The sequence below is a fragment of the Amphiura filiformis genome, chromosome 17 (assembly GCF_039555335.1).
Source record: "Amphiura filiformis chromosome 17, Afil_fr2py, whole genome shotgun sequence".
In the NCBI taxonomy this organism is placed as follows: domain Eukaryota; kingdom Metazoa; phylum Echinodermata; class Ophiuroidea; order Amphilepidida; family Amphiuridae; genus Amphiura; species Amphiura filiformis.
Genome location: NC_092644.1, coordinates 53,090,918 through 53,115,776, shown reverse-complemented (window position 1 = coordinate 53,115,776; position 24,859 = coordinate 53,090,918). Strand labels below are relative to the sequence as shown.

Sequence of the window (24,859 nt, the reverse complement as noted above, 5' to 3'; positions counted from 1 at the left end):
ATAGTGTTGTGCGCCCACAAGTGCAGTTAGCCCTGATTAATAAAACACTCTGTCAATCACAGCAGACATTGAGTCCACTGAGTATCTTATACACGCATTCTTCACTCAAACTACTAGCTATAAGGATACACATGTATGTGTTTAAAGATGCTGAATATAATTTGGTTCACCTCAAGTTTAGTAGTGACGTCAATGCCCTTTCAAGGTTGCACTGCAAGCGTGCTGACAAACCACCCCTGTGCGCGTGCGTGTACACTCAGGGCGTTTAACTTTACGCGTGCGATTCGATACTGCGGCGAGCGAAATACGCACCTACGTCACTACCGAACATGAAATGAACCAAATTATAGATGCATGTATGCAGCACCTGCCAGCCTCAATAGACAACGTGTTGACATCACCGACTGCACTGGAGTAACAATATTATAGATTCCGATATATCGAGGGGTCAGTGACACAAAGAGGTAACTCCATTTTTTTTTCCAAAATGGGATTTTGTTATCAAAATTCTCAGAAAAATTAACATTTTCCAGCAAACATAAAGATGTAACTCCATTAAAAACCCCATTGAAGTCAATGGCCAGTGAACCGTAGAATTAACTCCTTAAGGCCCAAGTGCTTCACTGACACAAACTTGTTTTTCTCAAAATTACCAAAATGGAGTAATATTTTTGTGTCACTGACCCCTCGATATTAACAATGTGAAATGAGCGAGACCAGCTATAAGTACTATGATTCTAGGATTGTATCATACTAACCAGTTGCTTGCAACAACAAAAAACTATACTTTTCGATGTCAACATCCTGGTGCTCTCTCATGCTGGTACAAGTGACAATATTCGCTGTCGTAGTGCACGTTAGTAACCATTGGTTACTGCTCCAAGCCTGGGCTCATACACTTGTTGCGAATTTTGATATGCCATAGGATTTGTGTTGTGATCATTTCGATCAGTGGTTCGTAACAAAGAAAGCGTGATCCAGTTGACCTGGCAACGGTCATATTGTAACATGCACTACGACAGCGAATTGCTGCAAGTTGAACAGAGGTCAACTAATTCCCTATCAGAGACTAGATTGCTGGTACAATAGAGGGCGTCAGCCTTTCGCCATCTTGTGGGTACAAATGATATGTGTGTTCATGCGTCGCGCATGGCGCAACTTGCCATGCAGCTGTTATCGCGCATCAACGCGGTGATTTTGCTGTTCACGCATGGAGATCGAACGACCATCACAGCGTGTACCCACAAGATGGCGGCATATGACGTCACGCTGACGGCCTCTATTTGCACAATCTGTAAATACAAACATTGGATGACCTGCAATTTGATACCTCAATCAATGCCACTTATTATAATATGATACAACCTTCAAAGCTATGTAGCATTCACATAACCAATACTGTATCACCCGCCTACCATCACCTGTCCCGATGATGCTTCTTCTGTTTCTGTCTGTGCTTTCTCTCTGATGAATCATCTCGCTTTTCTTTCCTCCTATGTCTCCTACTCTCATGATCACTAGCATCCGATGATGAATTACTTGCGTGTCTGTGTTTGTGATGTCTTTGTTTTTAAGAATGTTTCTTGCGTGGTGCAGAGTCACTGTCTGATGAACTACTGCTGTCGGAGGATGAGCTACTGTCCGAGTCAGAGGATGATTTCTTGTGTTTGCGTTTCTTTTTGTGTTTTTCTTTGTGGTCTTTCTTCTTTTCCTGAGATAAATGAAATACAAAAACATGCGAGTGGTCAGTACTTTAATACAACAGGTTGCACTAAAGTAGCCTATAGGCCAGTAAAACAATGTCACAACTGCAAATTTATGCAAAGCAACTTCATACTTTATTTCTCTGGAATTTAAAGGGAAGATATACAATAACATTGATACCGAGGGGTCAGTGACAAAGATGTAACTCAATTTTTTGCGAAAATGAGACTTTGATATCAAAATTTTCAGAAATATGAGCACTTTCCAGTGCCTATAGGCCAGTAAAACAATGTCACAACTGCAAATTTATGCAAAGCAACTTCATACTTTATTTCTCTGGAATTTAAAGGGAAGATATACAATAACATTGATACCGAGGGGTCAGTGACAAAGATGTAACTCAATTTTTTGCGAAAATGAGACTTTGATATCAAAATTTTCAGAAATATGAGCACTTTCCAATAAACACATATAGAAGTAACTCCATTTAGCACCGCATTAAAATCCATGGCCAGTGAAACATAAGTCAATGTGGACCATTATCATTTTTCTCAGAATGGCCAAAATTGGAGTTACGTCTTTGTGTCAATGACCCCCAATATTTATTTTAATTTTATTTAATGACATCGTTAACGAGGGTAAACCCAAGCACTGCTTTAACCTGCACCCGTCGCATTTGCACTACTGTGAGAATCAAAAATGGAAACGAGGATATTTTTCCATCATTCCTCACATATTAAAATACAATTTTTGAATAACATATTCCTTCATTTCTAAATAGGGGAGGGAAGTCCAAGTTGGTTGACTGAATGAAGTTGTCATGATGTTGGCATCAGGCTAGCAGATACAACAGAATATGTCCACAGCTTCTCTACACTCCAAAGATTCCATACACATCAGGCACGATTGATATATACTGTGGAAAGAAGTTTACCTTTTTCTTTTTTTTCTTGTGCCTTTCCTTGTGCCTCGTCTCTTCCAGTGGTGCTGGTTCAGGTATGTCCATTTCAGGTAAGATTTCATAGGTTTTACTGCCTGGTGCTTGGAAACAGTTCTGTGACATGTGACCTACAAAACAAAAGGATCAGGTTTCACAAAAAGGTGGAATAATTCTGAATCATTACAGCACATATGATTTGAGCAACAAACAAGGAGATCCTTTCAGTAGGATACTCAGCTGCTGCTTCCTCACAGACAACAGATCATGCTTGAAGATAGAAGCAGGGGACAGACGGCAGAGTGCCCCTAAGAACACTTTTACCAGGCAGGCCACTTACCAGGCAAAAAAGTTGATCAAAAACTACCATGCCCATTTAACACAAAATTCAGTCACTGTGACATTTTGACAGGTATAACAGCGAGCATATATAATAATAATAATAATACTTTATTTTCATATAGCGCATTACATCAAAAAGATCACAAAGCGCTGAACAATATTAAAACACAATATAAAAATACAATATAGACAACATATAAAAAAACGAATGATAATGAAATGATAATCACTAGATAATATATAAAGATGAAAGAAAAATACAACACCAAGATGGGTAATGCAATGAAGGAAGAAAAACGAGCGGAAGAATCATAAACACATTGCATTAACCAACTGGCTAACAGCAAAAAGCAAATGATTTAGGCCCGCCACAAATTCACAAGAACAAAAAAGAATTAAAACTGAGCGGGCGTAAACCAAGAGCACCAAACCAATGTGAATGAATCAAAATATATATAGCTGCAAAAAAGAAACTTAAACTAACACCCAAAAAATTCAGTCTCCACAGAAAAACAGGAAACACAAGAGCAAAGGCCACAAAGTAACTGTGCAAAATGCAAAAGGAAAAGTTTGAAGCAAAATTTACAAAATATATACAGTCAAAAACCGAGATGGGAATTGCAAAGGAAAAGGTGAACGAGCAAGAGAAAAGCAATAAACATCAATGCAATTACCACTGGGCTAACATAATAATAAGCAAATACCATCAGGCTAACATAATAATAAGCACAAGAAAAGCAAAAACTAAATCAGCTAATAATGTAGGCCTACTACAAAAAATTATGTGAGCAAAACCAGAAGAAATTCCGTATTTCGTCAAATAGTCGCCCACCCCCCCTCAAATAAACGCCCCCACCACTTTTTTCAACCAAGATGTTTCAAAAATGCCGATATTTCCATGCTGTCTTGTTACCAAGTTGTCCACATGGTAAGTAAATTGCGTCAATAATTGGCGAAAATCTGGATTGGAAACCCGGAAGTGAACCAGAAGTCAGTGTTTCTAGTTCATAGTTCGTCATTTTAGCGTGAGTTTTAAATTTTCCTAATGATAATTATCGTTCTAAAATTGACCTTGAATAAATGCCCCCCCTTGGGAAAATGTAACGCCCGAAGGCGTTTATTTGACGAAATCTGTAAGTGGGCATACATCAAAAGCAACAAACCATTGAGGAAAATGAAATGTACAAAATGGGCAACATATACACCAGGTATGTTTTTATCTTTGCCTCACTGCCCCCAGCTGTTAAGTAACCCCTGATTCATCAATCACTGCTTACCTTTGGTTCCACATTGTCTGCATACAGTGTTCAGTACAGCACCAAGCTCAATCCTCTGTTGAACATAAACACCACCTTTCTTCTTTCTCATCTCTTCCTGGCTATATAACAAATACAATCAGACAAAATTCATTGCAGATGACTCTCAGCTTACATTACACCTATGTTTTTGTTTCCAATTGTGCATAGTTGGTATGGAGCCTCCAAAAATTTTAAGACAAACCTTTACAGCCGAAACACACACATGCGATTTGCAAACAGGAGACAACTTACAAAGCAGCATAGTGTGTTTTTCTTTGTCCATAAACTGCAGCTATTAAAAAAATAGATCTCCACTCTCAAATTGCAATTATGTAAGTAATGAGAACTTCTTGGTAAGTCAAAGTGTGTATCCTTGATTGATTAATTAGATTATATGAACCACTCACACACAGAAATCCCCATAAACACTCCCACACTCAAAAACACTCAACCCCCCCTCCCCCAACCAAACAGACACAAATATCTTACTTTGAGATGACTAGATTTGGATCCAGATCTCTCCCATCTCCTTGATTCACTACTTTCATTGACAGAGAAATCTTACCATTGTCTTCTTCCTGGAATTCAATGAGTACATGCAGTATAATTACATTTATAGGTTTGAATATAGATGGAGACATGTTGACTATAGTACGTTTAAGGGACGGAGGGACCCTTGGACTATGTTTGCCGGAAGAGAGGTAGAAGGTTAGATTTGAGGTGCATGTGCTTGGTTAGAATGTTAAATGAAAGTTTATACTTGGCCTAACACCTACGGACATGAGCAGACGTGTGACGATGTTAACCTTGTGTGCATGCTTCATACCTAATTTGTTTATTTACACATGCCACACGAGAGGCATATTTGAAAGGCTAGCTTTGGGCGACGTCGCAGTAGATGCTGGTAGATGCAAGTATGAATACAACATCATCCAAGTGTATAATCTCTTATAATCTTTAGGTCCGAGAAGTACTAAAATTTGTTAATGATGTTCTATATGCGTCAGTGGAGAATTATGCTATGCCACCACATCCGCAGTAGGCATATATGGTATAATGTCATTAAACACTCAGACAAGTATTCAGAATCAAAGGTCTTTTGACAGCAACGGTTGAGTACACATTCTCTAAACGCTGGATAAATAGACAGATTTGCACTACAGACCTTTAGTTCAGGCCACGCCAACAGAATATTTTGTTTACTCCCTAACAAGCATTACAAATGCAGGCGTGTATTAAACATGTTTAACACCAATTGGAATAATCACAAAAGTACTAACCAATACTTTGCAAATCACAATATAGTAGGCCTACATTAAATTTAACTTGTTCCCACAAAGTATTCTTCACACAATTGATATATTTCCCATGTCATAATAGTTGATATCGGAGCCTTCACCAACCATCACACAAGTATTTCGTATCTTTAAACATGGCAACAAAAATATCTGTGACATTATTTCCAGCTTGAAAACTATCTTTGAAAAAGAAAAGGTGGAGGGAAATCTTATTTTGTTTTAGACTACATTTTCACTAATACAAGTTATAGGCATATGATGTAAAGGTATTAAAAGAAAAGAAATAGGTATAATATTAATCAGATCAAGAAGAATATCAAAGAAATCATCCTACTCGCACATTACACTTGAGGCAGGCTTGTATTATGATTATAGGCCTACGGTAAAAATACTTAAGATAATATGCTAGTGACGCTAAACAAGAAACTTTTCATGCTTGGCTGATCCTCACTTGATGAAGGTCATATTGATTTATCGTCTACAGAGATACCTCCTCTCCAGGCCAATGGCACGTTCAAATCGATCGGTTGGACGTCCAAAGGTCCCGTAAACGTATTATACTTCATACAACATGCAATGTACAGTGTACATGTATACAAGTTGTAAGCTTTATACACAAAACACATTTGGTGCTCTTTCAGATAATTTGTTAAATCCTGTCACTCTGGTCACATGATATATGATATAACATGACCAGCTCAGCAGGTCGGTTGCCTGATAAAGTCTGGTAGTTCCAGACACAATAGCAAAGTTGCACAAGTAAGTTCCAGCATTTAATCGATTTATTTCAAAAATTTTATTTACAACTACTGGATGACAAAGAACATTCACTCAATAATGTACATAGCACACCACCATGTTGTCCAAGATTCATTCGCTAATAAGCATCCTAAACTGATGAGCATAGGATATGATGACACTTGGATAGTGCAGCTTACATGTTAGAGCATCTCCATCCACACAATCCACAGCTCTGCATTTTATTAAGAATTATAAAAAAGACTTCCAGCACCTATACTGTTTGGTTCAATTTTTGTTACTACATGCAAGAATAGCATCACTTATGAAAAACCATGTGACAGTGCACGCAGGTGCTTCAACCAACTGCATGTATGCCATTCTAATGATTTTATATATACAATGTTATGAATCTTTGCCCATGATACAAACATCAAACAAAGTATATGACTCAAACACTACAGCAACTACCCAAAACATTGTTCCCAAATATGACCTGTTCCCACAGAATATGCGAAAAATTGCCAGTTTGTAATTTTGAGACCTCCTGGTTGCTAAGTTGTTCTTTACTTCATACAGATTTGTACAAGCAACTAGCATGTCTTTGTGAATGGGGCAAACCAGTAGTACCGGTACACATTATGTCCCTAGTGTATGGGGCACAGTGGACATTTATAAAGGACATACTTCTACTGGCTTGTACAGCAGCTCAACTCAGCAGCCAGGAAGTCTTGACACTACCAACTTTACCCTCATTTCATGGAAGCATGTCACTTATAAACTAGAATATTGTGGTTCTCAGCTTACTTTTGACCCCCTTGATGACCTTTGACCTCACAAGACCTTTGACCTCACAACACCTCCACCTAGTTTTCCAAATTTGACCCCAAATGACATTAATCTCAAATGACCTTTGCTTGATTTTGATTATGTCAACTAACTTTAAGCCCAATTCACTGCAATTACAAAATTTGACCTCTTGTGGGTTAACATTGACACTAGATGAACTTTAACCTCAAACATATTTGTTAACCCGATGCTCCTACAAATGTGCCTAGAGATTATCAAAAAGGTTGACATTAACCCTAACATGGCCCATGTTTTTTACTGTTGCTACTGGAAGGGAAAGGAATGAAAAAGGAGAAAAGATGAGCAAAGAAGTCGCTTAGTAGCCCTGGAAATTGAACCATAGAGCCCTTGCCTTTGTCCTTCCAGCTATGCTGGCAGCCGACAAAAAGGTAAAATAGGTTAATTTGTATCCTTACCCCAAGAGAAATGACTTTGCAATAGACTTTATCACCAAGTTCCAAAACTTCAGACACATCCTCCACCCGAGTCATAGAAATCTGGCTTTTGTGAACCAAACCTGCATTTAAAAAAAAAGGTGTGGGGGGGAGTTTAAAATCATTAATGCCAATTATTACATTTAAAAAAATCAATTATGAATAATTAGTTGTTGGCAATAAATGGTAATGTTTCAGATTTAAGCTACATCTTACATAACTTTGATGCAGTATGGTCTCCTGAGCATTTAAGACACCATTTTTTGCAAGGCAATACAATTGGTCAGAAATGAGTTGCAGCCAAAACACTGATTTTGGATGGAGGAAAATTCTAATCATGTTGAATATTTGTAAAACATTTTATTACATTCCTTTTGCATGTATTCATCAACACCACCACATTTGAAAGTGTGGAAAATATAGCTATATCAGATTCAACCCATCGTGGGACATTTTTTCAACAAAACCAGGCTGCTGGTCAATCATCTACCAGTCATGCATAGTGGGTACATGTACATGTATGCATGATCGCCCGGTAGCCTGAATTTGTTTGAAAAATGTCCCACGATGGGTTCAATCCACAGCAGCTAATACATGTAGGTGTATCCCATCATGCTCTGCAGTACCATATTAAAATTGTTTGTGCCATAGAAAGTGTACACAAAATCCCTCACTTCAACTTTCAATTACTCACTTACATGTATATCAGGGGAGCTTAGACTTTTGTTTTAAAAAATATGATCTCTAAAGTATTGTGAAACTATCCATAGCTCTCAATATCTAAGCGGCTCTTGTTTATATTTTGTATACATTTGCTATGGAGCTAGCAGATAGACTGCAATGCATGATGGGATACTCCCTTTAGCTGCTGTGGGTTGAATCTACTATAGCTGCAGTTTGATACCCCTCTTGTGAATTTTAATAATTGAATGAAAATTGATTCAAAATTTGAAACATTTTTTATTCTTCAGATACAAATTTTCCACTGAATCAATTTAACTATTGTAAATGACCAGCAAATTAATGTTAAAACGGCGATGTGACAACTCAAATAATGACTCAAAAACTCAAATAATAATAACAATAATAAAAAAAATACAAAATTCTCTGATTTGTGCACTTAAAATAAAAAAAGTGCTAGTACTGATCAATATTAATCTAAACTACCAAGTTCTACACAATGGATGATGCTTACCATTCTTACGGCATCCTGGTATCTTAATGAAAGCCCCATATGCCTGTATAGATACTACCTAGAACATAAATAATACAGACTGAATATTAATGCTCATGAAGTTATGCTCATTGGCAATATTTCAGTCATTTGTTGCCAATGTATGCTAATGGTACTATATTGTATTCAAAGGAACGCTCCGGTAATCACAACATCATGCCTTGTGTTGGAAAAACAATTATCAATCACAATCACATGGTTTTATTTAAAACAAACTCATTGACAATAAAAATGAATCGAGTCGTCTCTCAACACACAATATTCAAAATGTGGCAATGACATCATGGTTAGGCTAAAAAAGTTTGTCTCAAAGCTCACCAGTGGTTTGAAAACAAATGCGAAATGCGATTTTTTTTTCTTTTTCGATTTTCGTTGAATTTTTCCGGAAAAAAAAACTAAAATGTTTTTTATCTGCATCACAATAGAGTTGACATGACCAAGACCGCTAGAATGATTGGTTTGTTTTGTTTGTTTTATTTCTTCTTTTGCCTGGTTACTCATTCAGTGGATGATTCAGTGGATGTTTTAAGGTATCCTCTGTTCTTCCATGAGGCCTTTTCTGCAAAAAGCGATGGAATATAAATAAATTCGGCTTCAGAGCCATGCAGCCCACCTGTGATTACTGAACAGTATCTGACATAACTATGTGAAATTTGTAATTCTCAACAGCAGGATAAAATGAATCTGTCAATATTTTGCAAGTTATTCTGAAGGAATGTAAATGTAAATGTTTTATTTTGTTAGTCTAAACTTAAAAGCTCAAAAAGTTTTGACCACTCCCAAAAGAGTACAACTTATTAAGTTCCTTGTTCCTACAATGTAATTGTACCATTTCCATGTCTAGTCAATCTAGAGAAAGATGGAGGAACTTCAACACCAGCCTCAACAACTTTTATAAATCTGATGAGCTTGCTATCCTCAACAAGCTGATTCTATGAAAGACCTGAAGCTGACTGATAAGATGGGGAATTACACCACCACTTGCTAAATCATTCGCTCGCTTTCTGGGTAGAATTCGAGGAAAGGTGTGAAAATCAAAGAGGGATGGAATGAATTTTAGCTCACTCCTCAAGGGCATCTCCTGCAATCACAACAATATGCCTTATGATTTAAAAAAAAATTAATTATCAAGCACAAATCACATGGTTTTATTTGAAACAAACTCATATTGACCATAAACAAATTAATAGTCGTCTCTCATTCAACAAGCGATATTCAAAATTCCTGGGCGCCAAAATTGTCCAGTGCAATGATGTCCCAGTATTACAATGAAGGCTGGCAACAATTGAGCACAATTAAGTAACCATAACGTAATTGTAGACAATTTTGACGCAAGAATTTTGAATATCGCGTGTTGAGAGCCGGATGTTTTTATTGATTTTTATGGTCAATTTCATGAGTTTGTTTTTTAATAAAACCATGTGAATCATGCTTGATACCCGGGGGGGGGCACTTCAATTTGAAATGGATATAGGTGTAGGGCTGGCGCTTTCGTACTAAGGGGCATTCGGTGAGAGCAACATGTAAAAAATATGGGGTCATTGGGTGAGAGCATGATTTTTGGCATTCGGTGAGAGCAAAATGTAAAAATATGGGGTCATTGGGTGAGAACATGGCCTTTTTTTAAATGGAATCTTTGGGTGAGAACCAAAACAGCGCCTCAAAAACCTCGAAAATCGAATTTCTAGTTCTAAATGGCTTCAAATTTCTTTATTTTTTCAAAATAAGTAACAAAATCAGTGATAAATGAAAGTTGCTGTTCAAATTGAACTTGTAAGGGTCTTTGGGTGACAGATCAAATGGAAAAATAGGGGGTCTTGGGCGACAGAGCGCGCGAAGCATGTGTTCGTAAAAAAATATGGGGTCTTTGGGTGACAGCGATGCTGAAAAAGGGGTCTTAACAGCCCTACATACGCGTCACCTCCAAAGTTGGAGTGCCCCCCCGGGCTTGATACTCATTTTTCTACGGCATAAAGTCAGGGCTGTCAACTCTCACGCATTGGCCGTGAGTCTCACGCATGGGTCACTTTCTCACGGTCTCAAGCCAAGGTAGTATAATTGTCTCACGCCTAGGTAGTAAATCTCACGCAAAAAGATGAAAAATGAGTAAAATCTCACACATAGTCATGAATAATTTCTCTAGCGCCGTGGCTCAAATCATTATGGGTCAAAATGAACATTGGAGTCGGCAAATCCCGGTACGCCTCAGTCTCACGCCAAGCAATTCCAAAAAGTTGACAGCCCTGATAAAGTTGAGATTGCCGAAGACACCCTTTAACAACGACAGCAGCACAGCAGCTTCAGAGCTTCCTGCACCAGCTGTTTATGATCTTAAACACTGAGCCCCCAACTTGTGAAGAAGTAGAACTTTGTATATTAAATTGCTGAAGCACTTCATGTAGGAGGCGATAGCATGATTGATATGATTCTCAAATTCTGTATCATGGAAGCATTCTCAACACCAACACTGCACCGCCACGTCAATGGGTCACAAATATCATTCCTCTCAAAGTACACCCATCGATTCATGTACCAAAGAAAGGCGACCTGTCTCTCATGATCGAGTCATGACAATCGACAAACTTAACTACCATGGTATTTTGCTTAATTAACACTGCAAAAGAGTAAACCAATTATAAACAGGTCCATTGGAAAGATGCGGCCACTTTTCAGCCTAAAAAAAAGTAAAAACAAAAAAAATAAACAAATTGAAATTGACACAAAAAAATTTTATGTCGAAGTTTTGCAGTTTAAAAATAATAGTTAAATATAACTTGTAAACCATTAAAATTGTATTCATTTTCAAAAGTGCTTGGGCTTTACCCCCTTAAACCCCATGAGAGCCCTTGCCCCATCAAACCCTGCTGTAGGCTGGGGTTTCACCCTACAGACCCCACACGGCTGCACCACTTTAAAATTAAAATTTGTTTCAAAGGGCGGTTGCAGTGCTGTGCGGTGCAAAAGCTGATTGAGCAGCCAATGGCTCCTAACTTTATAAATTTAGGCGCCCAAATTTTGCTCCCAAGTAAAAAAACTGAGGCGTCAACGCACCTTATTCCAACTTTTCTCGAAGTCATTCTGCCACAATGTTTATATCTACGTTCAATCTTAACAGTACGACAGCAACTTTGTGACCTCTTTTGTTCGACAGAAAAAATTTATACTGGGTTGGTGAACACGGGTTACGTAACACAATGTTGAAATTTTAGCTCCAGAAATGGAAGACACGGGTCGTATATTGCTCCATTCATGTACCCTGACCACAGATAAGACATCAAACATTTGTGTAAAGCAACAAATAACGTGTAAAAGTTGAATTAAATGGAAAAAAAGAAGCTTGAACATGTCCAAAGTAGCTCAGAAAATGAGAAAAATTGCATGTCACGAACACAAAAATGTTCATATCATCAAGCAAGAAAAAGCGTCGGAATCAAAAATGGGTGTCATGTTATAGAATAACTTAAGTTAGCTTGTCTGCAGGGTTCGGTTTTTGCCGGCAAAAACAGGTTTTTGCCGACAAAGTGGCAATAACTGGCAAAAACCTGTTTTTGCCAGTTTTTGCCTGGTTTAAACCGGCAAAAATGGCAAAAACTTATATAGTCGCTCAAATGTTAACAAGTACACAGAAAGCTCATAAACCGTAAACATACAACTTTTAATGAATCATTCAACATATTTTTTGTCTCATCAAGTCCTTAAAATGAAAAACTTTTGAATTTAATATAAATGCCAGATTTCAGTTAAATGCACTAAGTGAGCAATGAAAATGCATGCCTTTAATTTCTTAATATGTTATTTTTAATTACAAAATCTGGCCTTGTTACACTCGGACAATAATTTTTTAATTTAATAATTCATTTTGAGATCAAAAATCTGAACTTTAAATCACTTTTTAGTTTTTGCCATTTTTGCGGCAAAACTGGCAAAACTGTTTTTTAGCCAAGCGGTTAAAACCGTGGTTAAAACCGCGGTTTTTTCCACCTGCGGCAAAAACCTGCGAACCCTGCTTGCCTGAAAATTTCGTGAATTTTGGTTGGGGTATATTCTAAGGCTGGCATTTTCGGGGGAAGCGGGTACCGCCGAGATTACATTACCGGGTAGGAAATACCCTCCCGGTACCGAAATTATAAAAAAAAAAAATTGAATTTGAATGCATTTTGAAATCATTAAATTAAAGTATGACATGAATACAAAGTATCGATTTTCATATTAAAAATACAAAATATCTTGAAATTTGTTTTTTTTAAATTTTTTTTTTAGGTCAACCATGAATGATCCTGGCATTTAGGTCTAGGTCCAGGGACACTACATGTACAAAACCGAAAAAATAAAAACTTAAAAAAAAACAAAACATTTTTTTTTTTTTGCAATTTGGTACCGGTTACCCGCCCGAAAAATCTGGCGGGTACCGGTACAAAATTACCGAAAATGCCAGGCCTAGTATATTCTTAGTCGTATATTGAACATGTTGAAATGTTTATCTTTGTGTGTGACTACTGTCACGCCATATATTGTACGGCCGATGTTTTTCCTGCAAAGAAACTTGGTTGGTTATTTAACTTGAAAATAATACTCCCAACGTTCAAACAATTTTAAAAGTCAGCATAAAGGTTTGTGTTACGATTTGGACGGTGTTAATTCATTCCAGAAATAGAAGACACGAGTGAGCCACTGAGTGGGAATAACATTGCTATTATTGTCACCGAATTAATCATATCTCTGGTATGGCTTAGTGGTAAATACATGTATTTGGAAGTTCGATCTTGGTTCGAACCCCAAAAGCACCTCTCTTTGATTTTTGATTTGATTTGAACTCATATTTTTAAATCCTAGTTTTCATATTTTTATTATTTAGCCATAATATACGATTTCGGGCAAATTTGAAGTTTTGTTATTCGAAAAATTATAACAATATTTATAATATTAGTAAATACCTGTCAGGAACGTTTTCACGTTACATTTGAAGCAGAAGTAGAAATGGAAACCTGGGATAGAAACACCCATTGTTTACTATAACAAGTATAACTTTCATCATTGAGGTAGCACATGTAGTGTTTACCATGATAAACATAACATAATGCAAAATGAAAACTGACATGTTGATCTCATCTGGGATTATGAAAAACACAACTCATTATGGCATGTATGGGGCGGCACACAACTCATATTGCGTCCAAACTCACAAACAAACATCTATTTAAAACTTTTGCACAACATGACTACAAAAATTTTAGAATTTTAGAACTCCTGAAATCAAAACTCAGTAACTTCATTTCTGCATTTCCTGGAATTTCTGTTGTTTCTGTCGTTTCTGTCATTTCTGCTTTCTGTCTTTTACACCTGCCGGTCATGGCAGAAGTTTAGCTTTAAATTTAAGCTTACCTCTCCTCGAAATATATTATGAATTTCAGGCAATTGTTCAGCTTGTTCTTGACGTGGGCGCTTTCTTTCTCTATAATCATCTCTTTCATAATCTCTTTTTGACATTTTGTTGAAGATTTGGATTAAAAAACGCGACAAACAAACAATATTTAACATGAGTGTTTTGCTGTTTTGTCAACAAAATAGCGCCATCAAGTTGATTAATTGCCTACGAGCTGTCAATAATCGGCTTGGAATTTTGCAAAGTAAACATCAGAACAACGCCTTGAAAGAAACAAGATCGGTGAGTATTCTGTTAGCTTTTCATGCATTGTGGAATGAAAATCAAAATCTGATGACTGACGTGGACAGTGACAACGCTGATGTTTAATAATATAGGCTGTCATTGTGTGCACTGCCAGTACATGTGCGTGTTATGTTGTTAATGATGTGTTACAAATGGTTAGTAGGGGGATAAGCTTACCAAATATATCATCACATGATTATAAAATAGACAGTCATCCCGGGACAGTCATACTCTTGGTATGAGAACACATTTACTAGTCAGCCAAAATGGCCTAAACCGGCAATACAAATTTAAAAGAACTGCTAGCTCAAAGAAACCTACATAAATATGTTGTCTATACTTTGACCCAAATATATGATTTTTTTTTGGTGATGAGACACTCGCACATGGAATTTTAGGGGCTGCTATCGTTATGAGACTAAGATCTAGAAACACCCAGAAATGCTGTTTTGGGGAATTTTGCTGGCGGAATCTTTTTGATGAAAGTCAATCTTTAACAAGATGTAACTTTGCTACAGAAAGTGCTATGACAAAAAGGTTTTCAGTTTTGGCTTTCTTTACTCAAGGGCTTTAATTTGATATATAATGATGCAGTTTGATTTAGGGATTCAATCATGTTTCACCGTTGTTCATCACCGATTAACAACGATGCATCCGCGTTGTCTGAGTGGTTTCCTTCGAAGTTAACCACGCAGAGGCACCGGACAGCGACGAAATAAGCTAAAGATGTCTAATTGGGTCCAATTTACATGATTCTTTCATTCGGAATGTCCATTTGTCATTGCCACTCAACCTTACAAGAGGATCTCGGTATTTATCTGTTGATATCGGCAATAAAACTAAAGAATAAAGGCTAACTCCAGCGTGACAGACGGGACAGTTAGATAGACGTTTTTTTTTCAAATGCCTTAACAAAAAAATCTACAAGACATATCCCAAACTGTTATACTCCAAGTCAAAGAGAACATGTCATAATTTAATTTAAAACACACAAGATAAAACCAAGTGATTCAATAGCTGTATGGTTGCAAATTGAAATACAGCGTGACAGACGGACGGAAAAAACATCAATTTTTTAGAAAAAGTACATTCTTGCAAAACTCTATCTGTTCTCAAGTGAGATTTATTAAAAAATGCTGTCAAAATTAAACATTGGTACATAAACTCTCAGTAAACATCATACTCAAAAAATACAAAGCTGAGATTTTTATACCTGGGCTTGCCGAAGTTGTGACAGACAGGACGTGACAGACGGGACCATTTTTGAACATTTTTTACAGTGTTCTTTAGAGCAATGGCGAGTTGCTCAAATATACTTTGTAGGATTTATTTTCACACAGAAATTACAAACAACATCTAATCATGATAAAATATTACCTTAAACATCATTTGAGGCCTCTCATGCGAGGGGAGTCAACTTCAAACATCCAGTAGGCCTACCCATAAAAATGATCAAATTTTAGAGTTTACAAAGGTTTGACTGCCAGATGGAATTTTAATTGTCAAAATGAACATTAAATCATTTTTTATTGGCCAAAATTTAGTGCAGAATATGAATCTGAAGTAAAAAACTAAAAATTTCTGACATGAAAATTTCCCCCCATTTGATTGTACATGGCAAGAATGCTAAAATGTGACAGACGGACACATTTTGAGATGGAATATCTTCAATGAGGCCTACTTGATAGGAGATAGGAATTAAGTTTTGAACAAAAAATATATTAAAATATAGAAAATAAACAACTGTTTGATGTTTTTCTGTGACAGACGGGACATTTCAATACCCATATTTGAAGGCCGTAGTTTACATTTATGATGGGTTTAAATTTTGTTCTGGAATTGCAGTAAAGATATCAAAGCTGACATTAAACCACTAATAAATATATTTTGTGCATGTACACTAGGATCAGCAATACTCATAAGATCAGCAATCTCCTGCAAAATTAGGGCTACACAAACCTGTTCCAATTCCCCAAACTTCAAATTGTCATAAAAATGTATAAAATTATGCGAGGCAAAAAACAAGAGTGGTTTCTGAAAGCTTTGTTAGTCTACTTGACAGGAAACAATAACTTGGAAGCATTGAATGAACTTTTAAAATTCATGCAAATGTACCATTTCTGTGGAGTTAGCCTAAAGCGGTATAATATTTAGCTGCTACCACTAACATAAGAGAGTTCAGGCCTCAATGCACCATGGACCTGAACGTCACTATTAATATTGTATATTATTATTAAGACTATTATTTATAATTCTTTTATAATTGTAAATATTTGTACTTGCAACTGTAAGTTTAAGATTACAACTTCAATTGTAAATGTTTGTAATTTGTAACTTCAATATTAACTATACCAGTTTACCAGTTTGTTTGGTGAATGTTAATAAAATATTGATTGATTGTTTACGCATACGTTCCAGGCATAACAAATTTTACGCGCTCATGCGTAACACGTACGCGTAACCTTGCGTTCGCGTACACGCTACTGGACTGTGGATTCATCACAGATTAACAACGATTGTCTCCCTGTACAAAGTATAGGAAGAGTTGTTGAAGGCAAATTTGAATTCACCTGGCATACCTACATATTATCATGACTATGAATATAGGCAAAATATCTCATTCTCGATCATGAGACCAAACTTGTGTAAAGATATCTCCGTCAAGCACACTACAGATTGAGAATTGACCAATCATGTTCACGGTAGGCGAATACTGTCGTCATTAGGGGCTGTGCAATAATTATGAGCCCAGGGGTTAAAATTGCGCCGCCTGGTCTATGAATTCATGGATACGCGCCTGATAATAATAATAATAATTTTGATAATATTAATGTTGACAGGCAATGATTGTAATGTGCATTTTACTATTTAAGTAACATCTCTTTGGAATTGTATCACAAAGGTGACCTCGTTTTTGCAAAAGCGATGGAGATCAAATGATACCGGTAGCTCAAAATGCTCAAAATTTCAGCTTTATTCTCAGTCAACAGTCAACCTATTTTAAAGAAAAGTAAATTTCCCAATTGTTCAGAATATATTAATGCCCAGTATGCCATGTAGCAAGCATGAACACATACGATAAACAATCATGCTGATTGATCAACAGTAGGACACAACAATTCCTGCAGAGGAATGTATATGTACTTGGTCATTGAGTTTGTATGATAGGCAGAGACTTTGTCTCAATGTGCTGAACTGACAAATTAACATGAGTTAAAGACCCTTCAGTGATCCCAGCATAAGTGTAAAAAAATAAAATTGCTTATAAATTGCTTAAAAGTGAAGGACAAGTCATTCAAATTGTCATTTGGTATTTTTGAAATGAAGCTAAATGACAAATTTGGTAAAAAACAAAGAAAACAGTGCTCAGTACTGAGGAAGTTAAAGCCCTATTCAAATGTACATGTAGCTAATTTAGATACTGTCAGTATCTAAATTACATATTTGTGTAAAATGTCTTATTTTGTCTTTTTAAAAGACACAGCTTTCAGCTGAACCACTCACATGCTATGTTAGCACACCTATGACAATGACAAAGGTATCAAATTCTGAATTATGATGATTTTTACGATCGTCCGGATGAGCAAATCACTGAATGGGCTTTTAAGAGAAGAATGTTTTAAAGCTTTCAGTCGACCAATTTTGCAAAATCTGTGAATGTGCTAGCTTTCAGTCTCCTGAGACAAACATTTGTGGGGGCATATAGGGCATGTGCTAAAATATTACCAGCTAAATATATATACAATCATAGATCTGACACCCTTCAATTTCTTTACAGATAATCCGAATCAGCCTTGAGGTATCAGCGTACATTATGAGTTACCCACCTCCAGGTGATCCAAGTCATCCACCTCCAGGAGGGGGTTATCCTCCCCCACCTAACCCAGTATACCCACCAGGAGCATACCCAGGGGGAGCACCGCCACCACCAGCAGGATATGGACAACCACAAGGATACCCATATCCAGGGGCACCATCACCCCAGGGATACCCAGGTGCCCAGCAACCACCACCTGCAGGGTATCCTGGTGCTCCACAACCTTACCCAGGGGTAAGTGCACATTCTTGATGAACTAATTACATGCAGGGACATGTTGAGACTGTCACCATATACATGATCTCGAGTTGATGTTGACTTTCCTGTTGCTTGTTGAGTGATGAGGCGATTCTTTCATTTTTCTTTTTTTTTTTAACATTAATTTTTTAACACATATATCAGGCTTCTTAATGGCAGCATTTGCAGTAACCAACAAAGAACAAGAAAAAAAAAACCCGATAGGTCAATATACTGCAGCTTATTTGCAGGCTGTATTTTTTTACACTATAGACTATCGAAAGTAGAAAAAAAGAATCAAATGTACAAAGTTTTCAACTTAAACTTAATTTACCTACTGCAAAGTAGGTAAATGACATTTCTATCTATCTATCTATCTATGTCCCATAGCTAGGAGGCCATTGGGGCGACGTAGTGATGGCTTTAGAGATGCATAATTTCCAAAGTTCTCTGTCCTCAGCTGATCGTATTAGCTGGTCAAAGTTCAGTCCAGTCCAGTCTTTGATGTTATCAATCCACGATTCCACATCTTCTTTGGTCTTCCTCTCTTCCTTACCCCATCTATACCTCCATGCAGAATGGTGTTTGCTAGACTGTTCTTCCATCTGATCACATGGCCAAACCACTGGAGTTGTCTTCTTTTCACAATGGAGATCAGGTGTTCATGCTCTCCGATGAAACTTTCCATCGTTGCCCTTACTTGTTTGTTGGTAGTATATGCGTAGAGTAGTGGACCTGGAGGAGCCTTCTCATGCAATTCATCTCAAATGCGTTAATCCTCTTTTCCATCTCGGCATTAAGCGTCCAGGTTTCACACCCATACAGGAAGACGGAAATTACCAATGCTCTCAGGAGGCTCATTCTTGCTGCCATTGAGATGTTCTTGTCTCTCCAAATGGGTTTCAAATTGGCTAGTGATGATGTCGCTACAGCAATTCTGATTTTGATTTCTTGCACTGATTTGGCATCATCTGTGATGGTTGCACCGAAGTATTTGAATTGTGTAACTGTTTCAAGTTCTTCCCCTCCAACATGAACTTCTACTATTTCATCAGACCCCATCTTCAAGACCTTGCTCTTTGCAGCGCTGATTTTCATGCCAAGTCGCCTTGCACTGTCATCTAGCCTTCTTGTGAGATCACTTAGTTCTTCAGGTTGTCCTGCCAAGAGGTCGATATCATCAGCGAATTGCAAGTTGGTAACCCTTCACCCTCTGATGCTGACTGTTCCCTCGAATCCATCAAGAGCTTCCATCATGATATACTCAAGGAAAATGTTAAAGATGGTTGGTGACAGTAGACAACCTTACACAGCATGACATTTATACATGTACACAGCATAAAAAGTTGACACATGCAATGGTAAACTCGCAATTTAAACTTTCATTGGCCTTACATCTTTCCAAGTTTGTTGCTGTTGGTGTTGTTTATTTTGTCAGGTTTAAACATAGCATCATAGCACTAGGCCATAATTATGTTATATCAATCCCATTTTCTAGGACAATGAAAATAGCCAAATTGTGCCAACATGTAACTGCAGCCAAAATGTTCAAATTAGGCAAATATTTTGGGGAAAATTGTAAAAGCTTCGGCAACTTGCATTAAATTCAACTTTTGGTATAGCAATGGGTCCAAATTTCTTAGAAAATTGGTATATGGTCATTGGTCCTGTGTCACCTGGGGTACCTTTGTGTTACATAGTAAAAAAATGAAATGTTTCAAACATTTTACCTACACATCTCATTTGAAGTGGTTCATCCTCCTGAGCATTTTGACACCGTTTTTATGGAAATCGGTTAAAAAATGAGAGAGTGCTGGCAAAAACAATCACAAAGTAGGTGGGATTTAACCCCACTTGTTTTTTCTACATTAAAAATCATTTTGAGCAAGTATTAGTCTTTTAAATGACCTTCTGTATTTATTTACTTGGTATAGATGTCTGGGAGTTCATTTGGACATTTTTTTACTAAATTCAAATTTTTAAAGGGGGTTTTAGATCAAATTTACGATACGAATCCCTCCTCCTAATCCTCCTCCTCCTAATTCTCAACCACCCTTGGCACATTTCATGCCAAATGTCAAAAGAAAATAATTAAAAATTATTTTAAAACAGGTTAAAAACATGAGTAATATATAATAAATTAGCCTCAATTTAAGACCTAATTGAATCTTCTAAGTGAAGGAATACTCAAGAGACAGTGTTTTGAAATCAAAGCTGCACATCAAAATGTAACAAAAAACACCTTTTTGGGTACCCCAGTATATGACACAGGATCACATGGATGGGTGCAATTTCAAATTCTCAGCAGCATAACCCTACACCCCTTACCCCAGGTTTCAAACCGGGGCATAGAAAAAATGACACAAATACTGGTTCATTTTTGTAAGGGTTATGTTATGTATGAGGGATGCTCTTTTGGTCTACAAGAATATAATTCCATATCACAGCAAAATATACGAGTCTACTTCTGCAACCCTCCTGGTGCAAATCTTCCAATCTTGACTAATTCAATTGTTATTTTAATATTTGCTTATCTTGCTATTGTTTTTTGTATTTCAGGCAGCCCCTCCTTATGGAGCGCCACCTCCTGTAGGTGTGACAAGCGGCTATCCTGGTCAACCTGGGGCACCACATGTAAGTATTATATATGCCATTCATTTGCATGATTAGGGCAGGCCTAGAAATCTGTGACAGTGTGCACTGATCTATTTGGATTCTCGCTTGAGAATTTGCAAGAATCTTTGCACTTGCACAAGTTTAGGATTTCTGTGGTTTACATATCTATCCCCAAAATAAGGATTTCTGTGGTTTACATATCTACCCCTAAAATATATAATACTTGCAATCAGTCACCAAATCATATCTTTTATCACACACGTGACTGGCCATTGATGATTTTAATTAAATTAGACTGTTTTTAGGGTTCAGTTGCTTCAAAATGAAGTGTATATGTGATAGTAGTCAAACTGGGAGTCAACGCTGTGCTTCACAACACAACACATCTTTATTTCTGTAAACTGTTGATGTTTACGCATATCTGCATGGCTATTAGCCCTGTTCATGTTTTATGAAAATGTTCATGCAAGTGGATTTGTTGATTTATGTCTAATTACTAGGTCTGCATGATTAACACAAATCATTACATTTTTATTGATATTTCTTTTCCTATGCTGCTGATTTGTTTAGTAGTAATCTGCAAACCATCACTATCCAGTCCATGCATATCACCAATGTCTTATTTTGTTTTCAGTATGCTCCCCCATGTGGTGTGGCAGTTGATGTTCATCATAAGGTAATTCACTTTTCATACATTCATTTCACATTTAGTCATAATACATGTTGGCAGCTAGTGGTGTAGTCATGATATTTCAGATTTGTAGGCATTTTTTGACCGTTTTTGTCAAATCTTGCCAAGTTTAAGTTGTCTTTCCTCCCCTAAAAAATCCTGATTATGCGACTGCATCTAGAACACATTTCTTGCAGAGTCTTGAGTACTGACTGCAAAGATTTACATATCTATTCCTTGATATCAAGAACAAGTTTATCATTATCATTGATTAACTGCTTGTTTTTGTTCCAGTCTGCAATTAGAAATGCATGCTTACAACTCTGGATAAAAGGTGCAACACTGGGGAAAAATTCTACATCATATTTTCAAATTGAAAAGTGATTGAAGTACGTAAAATTAAGCTAGGTCATTTTTATTTTATTATGCTGGTGCATGTCCTGAGAAGTAGGGGCTCAGCGGTACAGGCTCTGACTCAAAGATTGGAAGGTTGCGGGTAATTCAAACCTGAGCGGTTCCATCATGTTGTACACTTAAACAAGGCCGTTAACCTCTTGTCTCTAGATCTCTCAACCCAAGTGTATGTGAATGGGTACCAGCAACATATAGTGCTGGGTAGGTAAAACAGACTCATTGTGAATGGGGATTGGCAAACCTCCCACAACAAGTTACATATGGGGTCTGGGAAAATGCAAAGGAAACTGAGATGGGCACATTTGCCTGTGATCATTGCTCCAACACAACATTTACTTTTACCTCACATCCTGCTAGCTGTTCTGATCATGTTTTCTCATCTAGATGTGCATTATGAGTCAAGTCCATTTTGTGTGACTGTTTTTAATGCCTTAGATAGATATGATGTACACAATGTTCTTGTGACAATGTTCTTGTAGTGCGAGTTTGTCACTATCTGGCGAGAGTTGCAAAACTTGAATCGAGCATAACTAGTGCTGGTTATAACTGCTATGGCTTATGTAATATCAAAATAGCCACGCGCCAATTGGTGCATGGGTTGAGCCATGTTGCCCAAGGGGATGCAGGGCGTATTCACGCACACACGCCCACCTGTTAATTACTAATCAAAACTGACTTTGACTTGTCCATAGGAGTATATTCTACATGACCCTGATGGGAATACTAGCTGTCAGAATAGCTGTTAATTTCAAAGTGTGAAGAAGTGGCCACCTTATGATGATAGTACCTTTGCCAACCAGGGCTAGTTGACTGAAATTGTGAATTGGATAATCAAAATGGAAGGATGGTCATTTCACCTGCATATATACAAACTGGCAAACTGTAATACAAAAACGGAATTGTTTTGTTCGAGTGGAAGTTATTGCTTACCTTTTGTTTATGAACCCTCTCCATTATACAGAAACACAAGAAAGTAAAGAAGATGAAGAAGATGAAGAAGAAGAAACACAAAGGATCATCTAGCTCGTCAAGTTCAAGTTCTTCCAGTTCGAGCAGCAGCAGTTCCAGCAGCGATTCTGATGAGGGATACAAGGTCAAGAAACACAAACATAAGAAAAAGAAGAAGGATAAATGGTAATCTTATCATGAGAGTGAAAATGAGCTAGTCCATTTGAAATCTTGATATAATACAACTCTTCCACAGAGGGTGTATGTTTTTAACATGAAATTAGCTAGGGTTAATTACTTTGAAATCCATACTCCCCCTGTATATGACTTTACTTTGATCTTTCACAACTGGATTGAATATTTCAAATGGAAGTTACCCGATTATCTATTCTATTTGAAAACCATACTCCCTCTGTGGAAGACTAAAGCTAAATCTTCCACAGGGGAGTGAGGATTTCAAATGACAGCTAAGTTATGTTTGGTTTAAAGATGTACACAAAGCATATTTATCTGCAAAATATTTTGCATGTCTGCTACACAAATAGACCTTTTCAAACCACAAATTTTCCAAAGACAGTTGTTTATATGATGACCATGCATATTAGGTGCAGCACTTACGCTAGTTGCACTTTGAATCATGTGTGTCACTGGCAAGCGCATGTGAATTTATGCAAGCATAAAGATGCTCACGTACACACTTGGTCATGTGCACGGTTCTCCGAAGGTTTCAGATGTTGATTTGAAAAGGTATATTAGTATAAATAATTTTGTTAGTAAAAGTAGGGCTTCAATGGTTAATAGTAGCACATGCATGCTTGATCAAAAAATTCTACATGCATGCTTGTTCAAATAATACCACAATGTGATTTTAAGGTGTGTGAAACAAATCGCTGTACGTGTCTGTAAATTTATATCATAAAGAATCAGAAGTTAAAGGACTGTGTTCATAGATCATACTGCTTCATAATTGTGTGAGACTGAAAAGCTAAGTTTTCAGTTTGCTTAATGATTTCACTGTCTTGTTAAAAATTGCAATTGCTCATTACATTTTAGGCAAGCAAAAATATTCAATCTAATCTGAGAAATTAAGGAAATTGAAAAATATCTCCAATTGCTTTGGAATAATTTTTACTTCCACACACAGCAGTGTAATTTGCATGTGTTCATACATTTCAGCTTGTTGAAAGTGTCATTTTGGTATGCTTTTATGCATGGCATTGATTTGCAGTTGCAAAAATCAAAATGCTTCATTTGTTTCATTAAAAGGATTTTATTTTATATATCATCAGTATTTTGCTAAAGTAAACAAAGTACAAATAATAAATGAAGAATTGAACTTTTGTTCACAACACATAAAGTTGCTCACCTGAAATTTTCGGTTGTTATTACTACAACCTTCTTCAGCAGAATGATCCAGTTCGTTGATCGATTTGACGACTCTTGACTTGTGACGCCAGAACTGGATCGTAGACTCTGCTAAGTTGTAGCGCCCCCTTATTCAGAGAGGGTTGGTTGGCCCGGATGTGGATGGCCTCTTTGACTCCTCTTTCGAAGTACCGAGGTTCTCTGTCGAGGATCTGCACCTGGGGACTCTATGTGTATATGCTGAGATACCTCGGACGAGGTGGAGCTAGGCCGCCTGTGCTCAAGGAACC

General features: G+C 37.1%; 2 protein-coding genes across 2 annotated transcripts; one reads left to right on the top strand and one right to left on the bottom strand.

Moving 5' to 3' along the window:
* LOC140137965 (zinc finger CCHC domain-containing protein 17-like) lies at nt 1–14,367 on the bottom strand. The gene is made up of 7 exons (XM_072159784.1): nt 14,217–14,367; nt 8,796–8,853; nt 7,583–7,683; nt 4,771–4,859; nt 4,261–4,361; nt 2,639–2,772; nt 1–1,711 (listed from the first exon to the last, which is right to left on the bottom strand). Exons 1-7 carry the CDS (start codon nt 14,319–14,321, stop codon nt 1,571–1,573), a joined length of 729 nt encoding a protein of 242 aa, XP_072015885.1. The 5' UTR covers nt 14,322–14,367; the 3' UTR covers nt 1–1,570.
* On the top strand, nt 14,243–24,518 carry LOC140137966 (uncharacterized). Its single transcript, XM_072159785.1, has 5 exons — nt 14,243–14,499; nt 18,281–18,553; nt 21,116–21,190; nt 21,807–21,848; nt 23,218–24,518. Exons 1-5 carry the CDS (start codon nt 14,371–14,373, stop codon nt 23,392–23,394), a joined length of 696 nt encoding a protein of 231 aa, XP_072015886.1. The 5' UTR covers nt 14,243–14,370; the 3' UTR covers nt 23,395–24,518.
* Nucleotides 24,519–24,859: the final 341 nt, after the last annotated feature.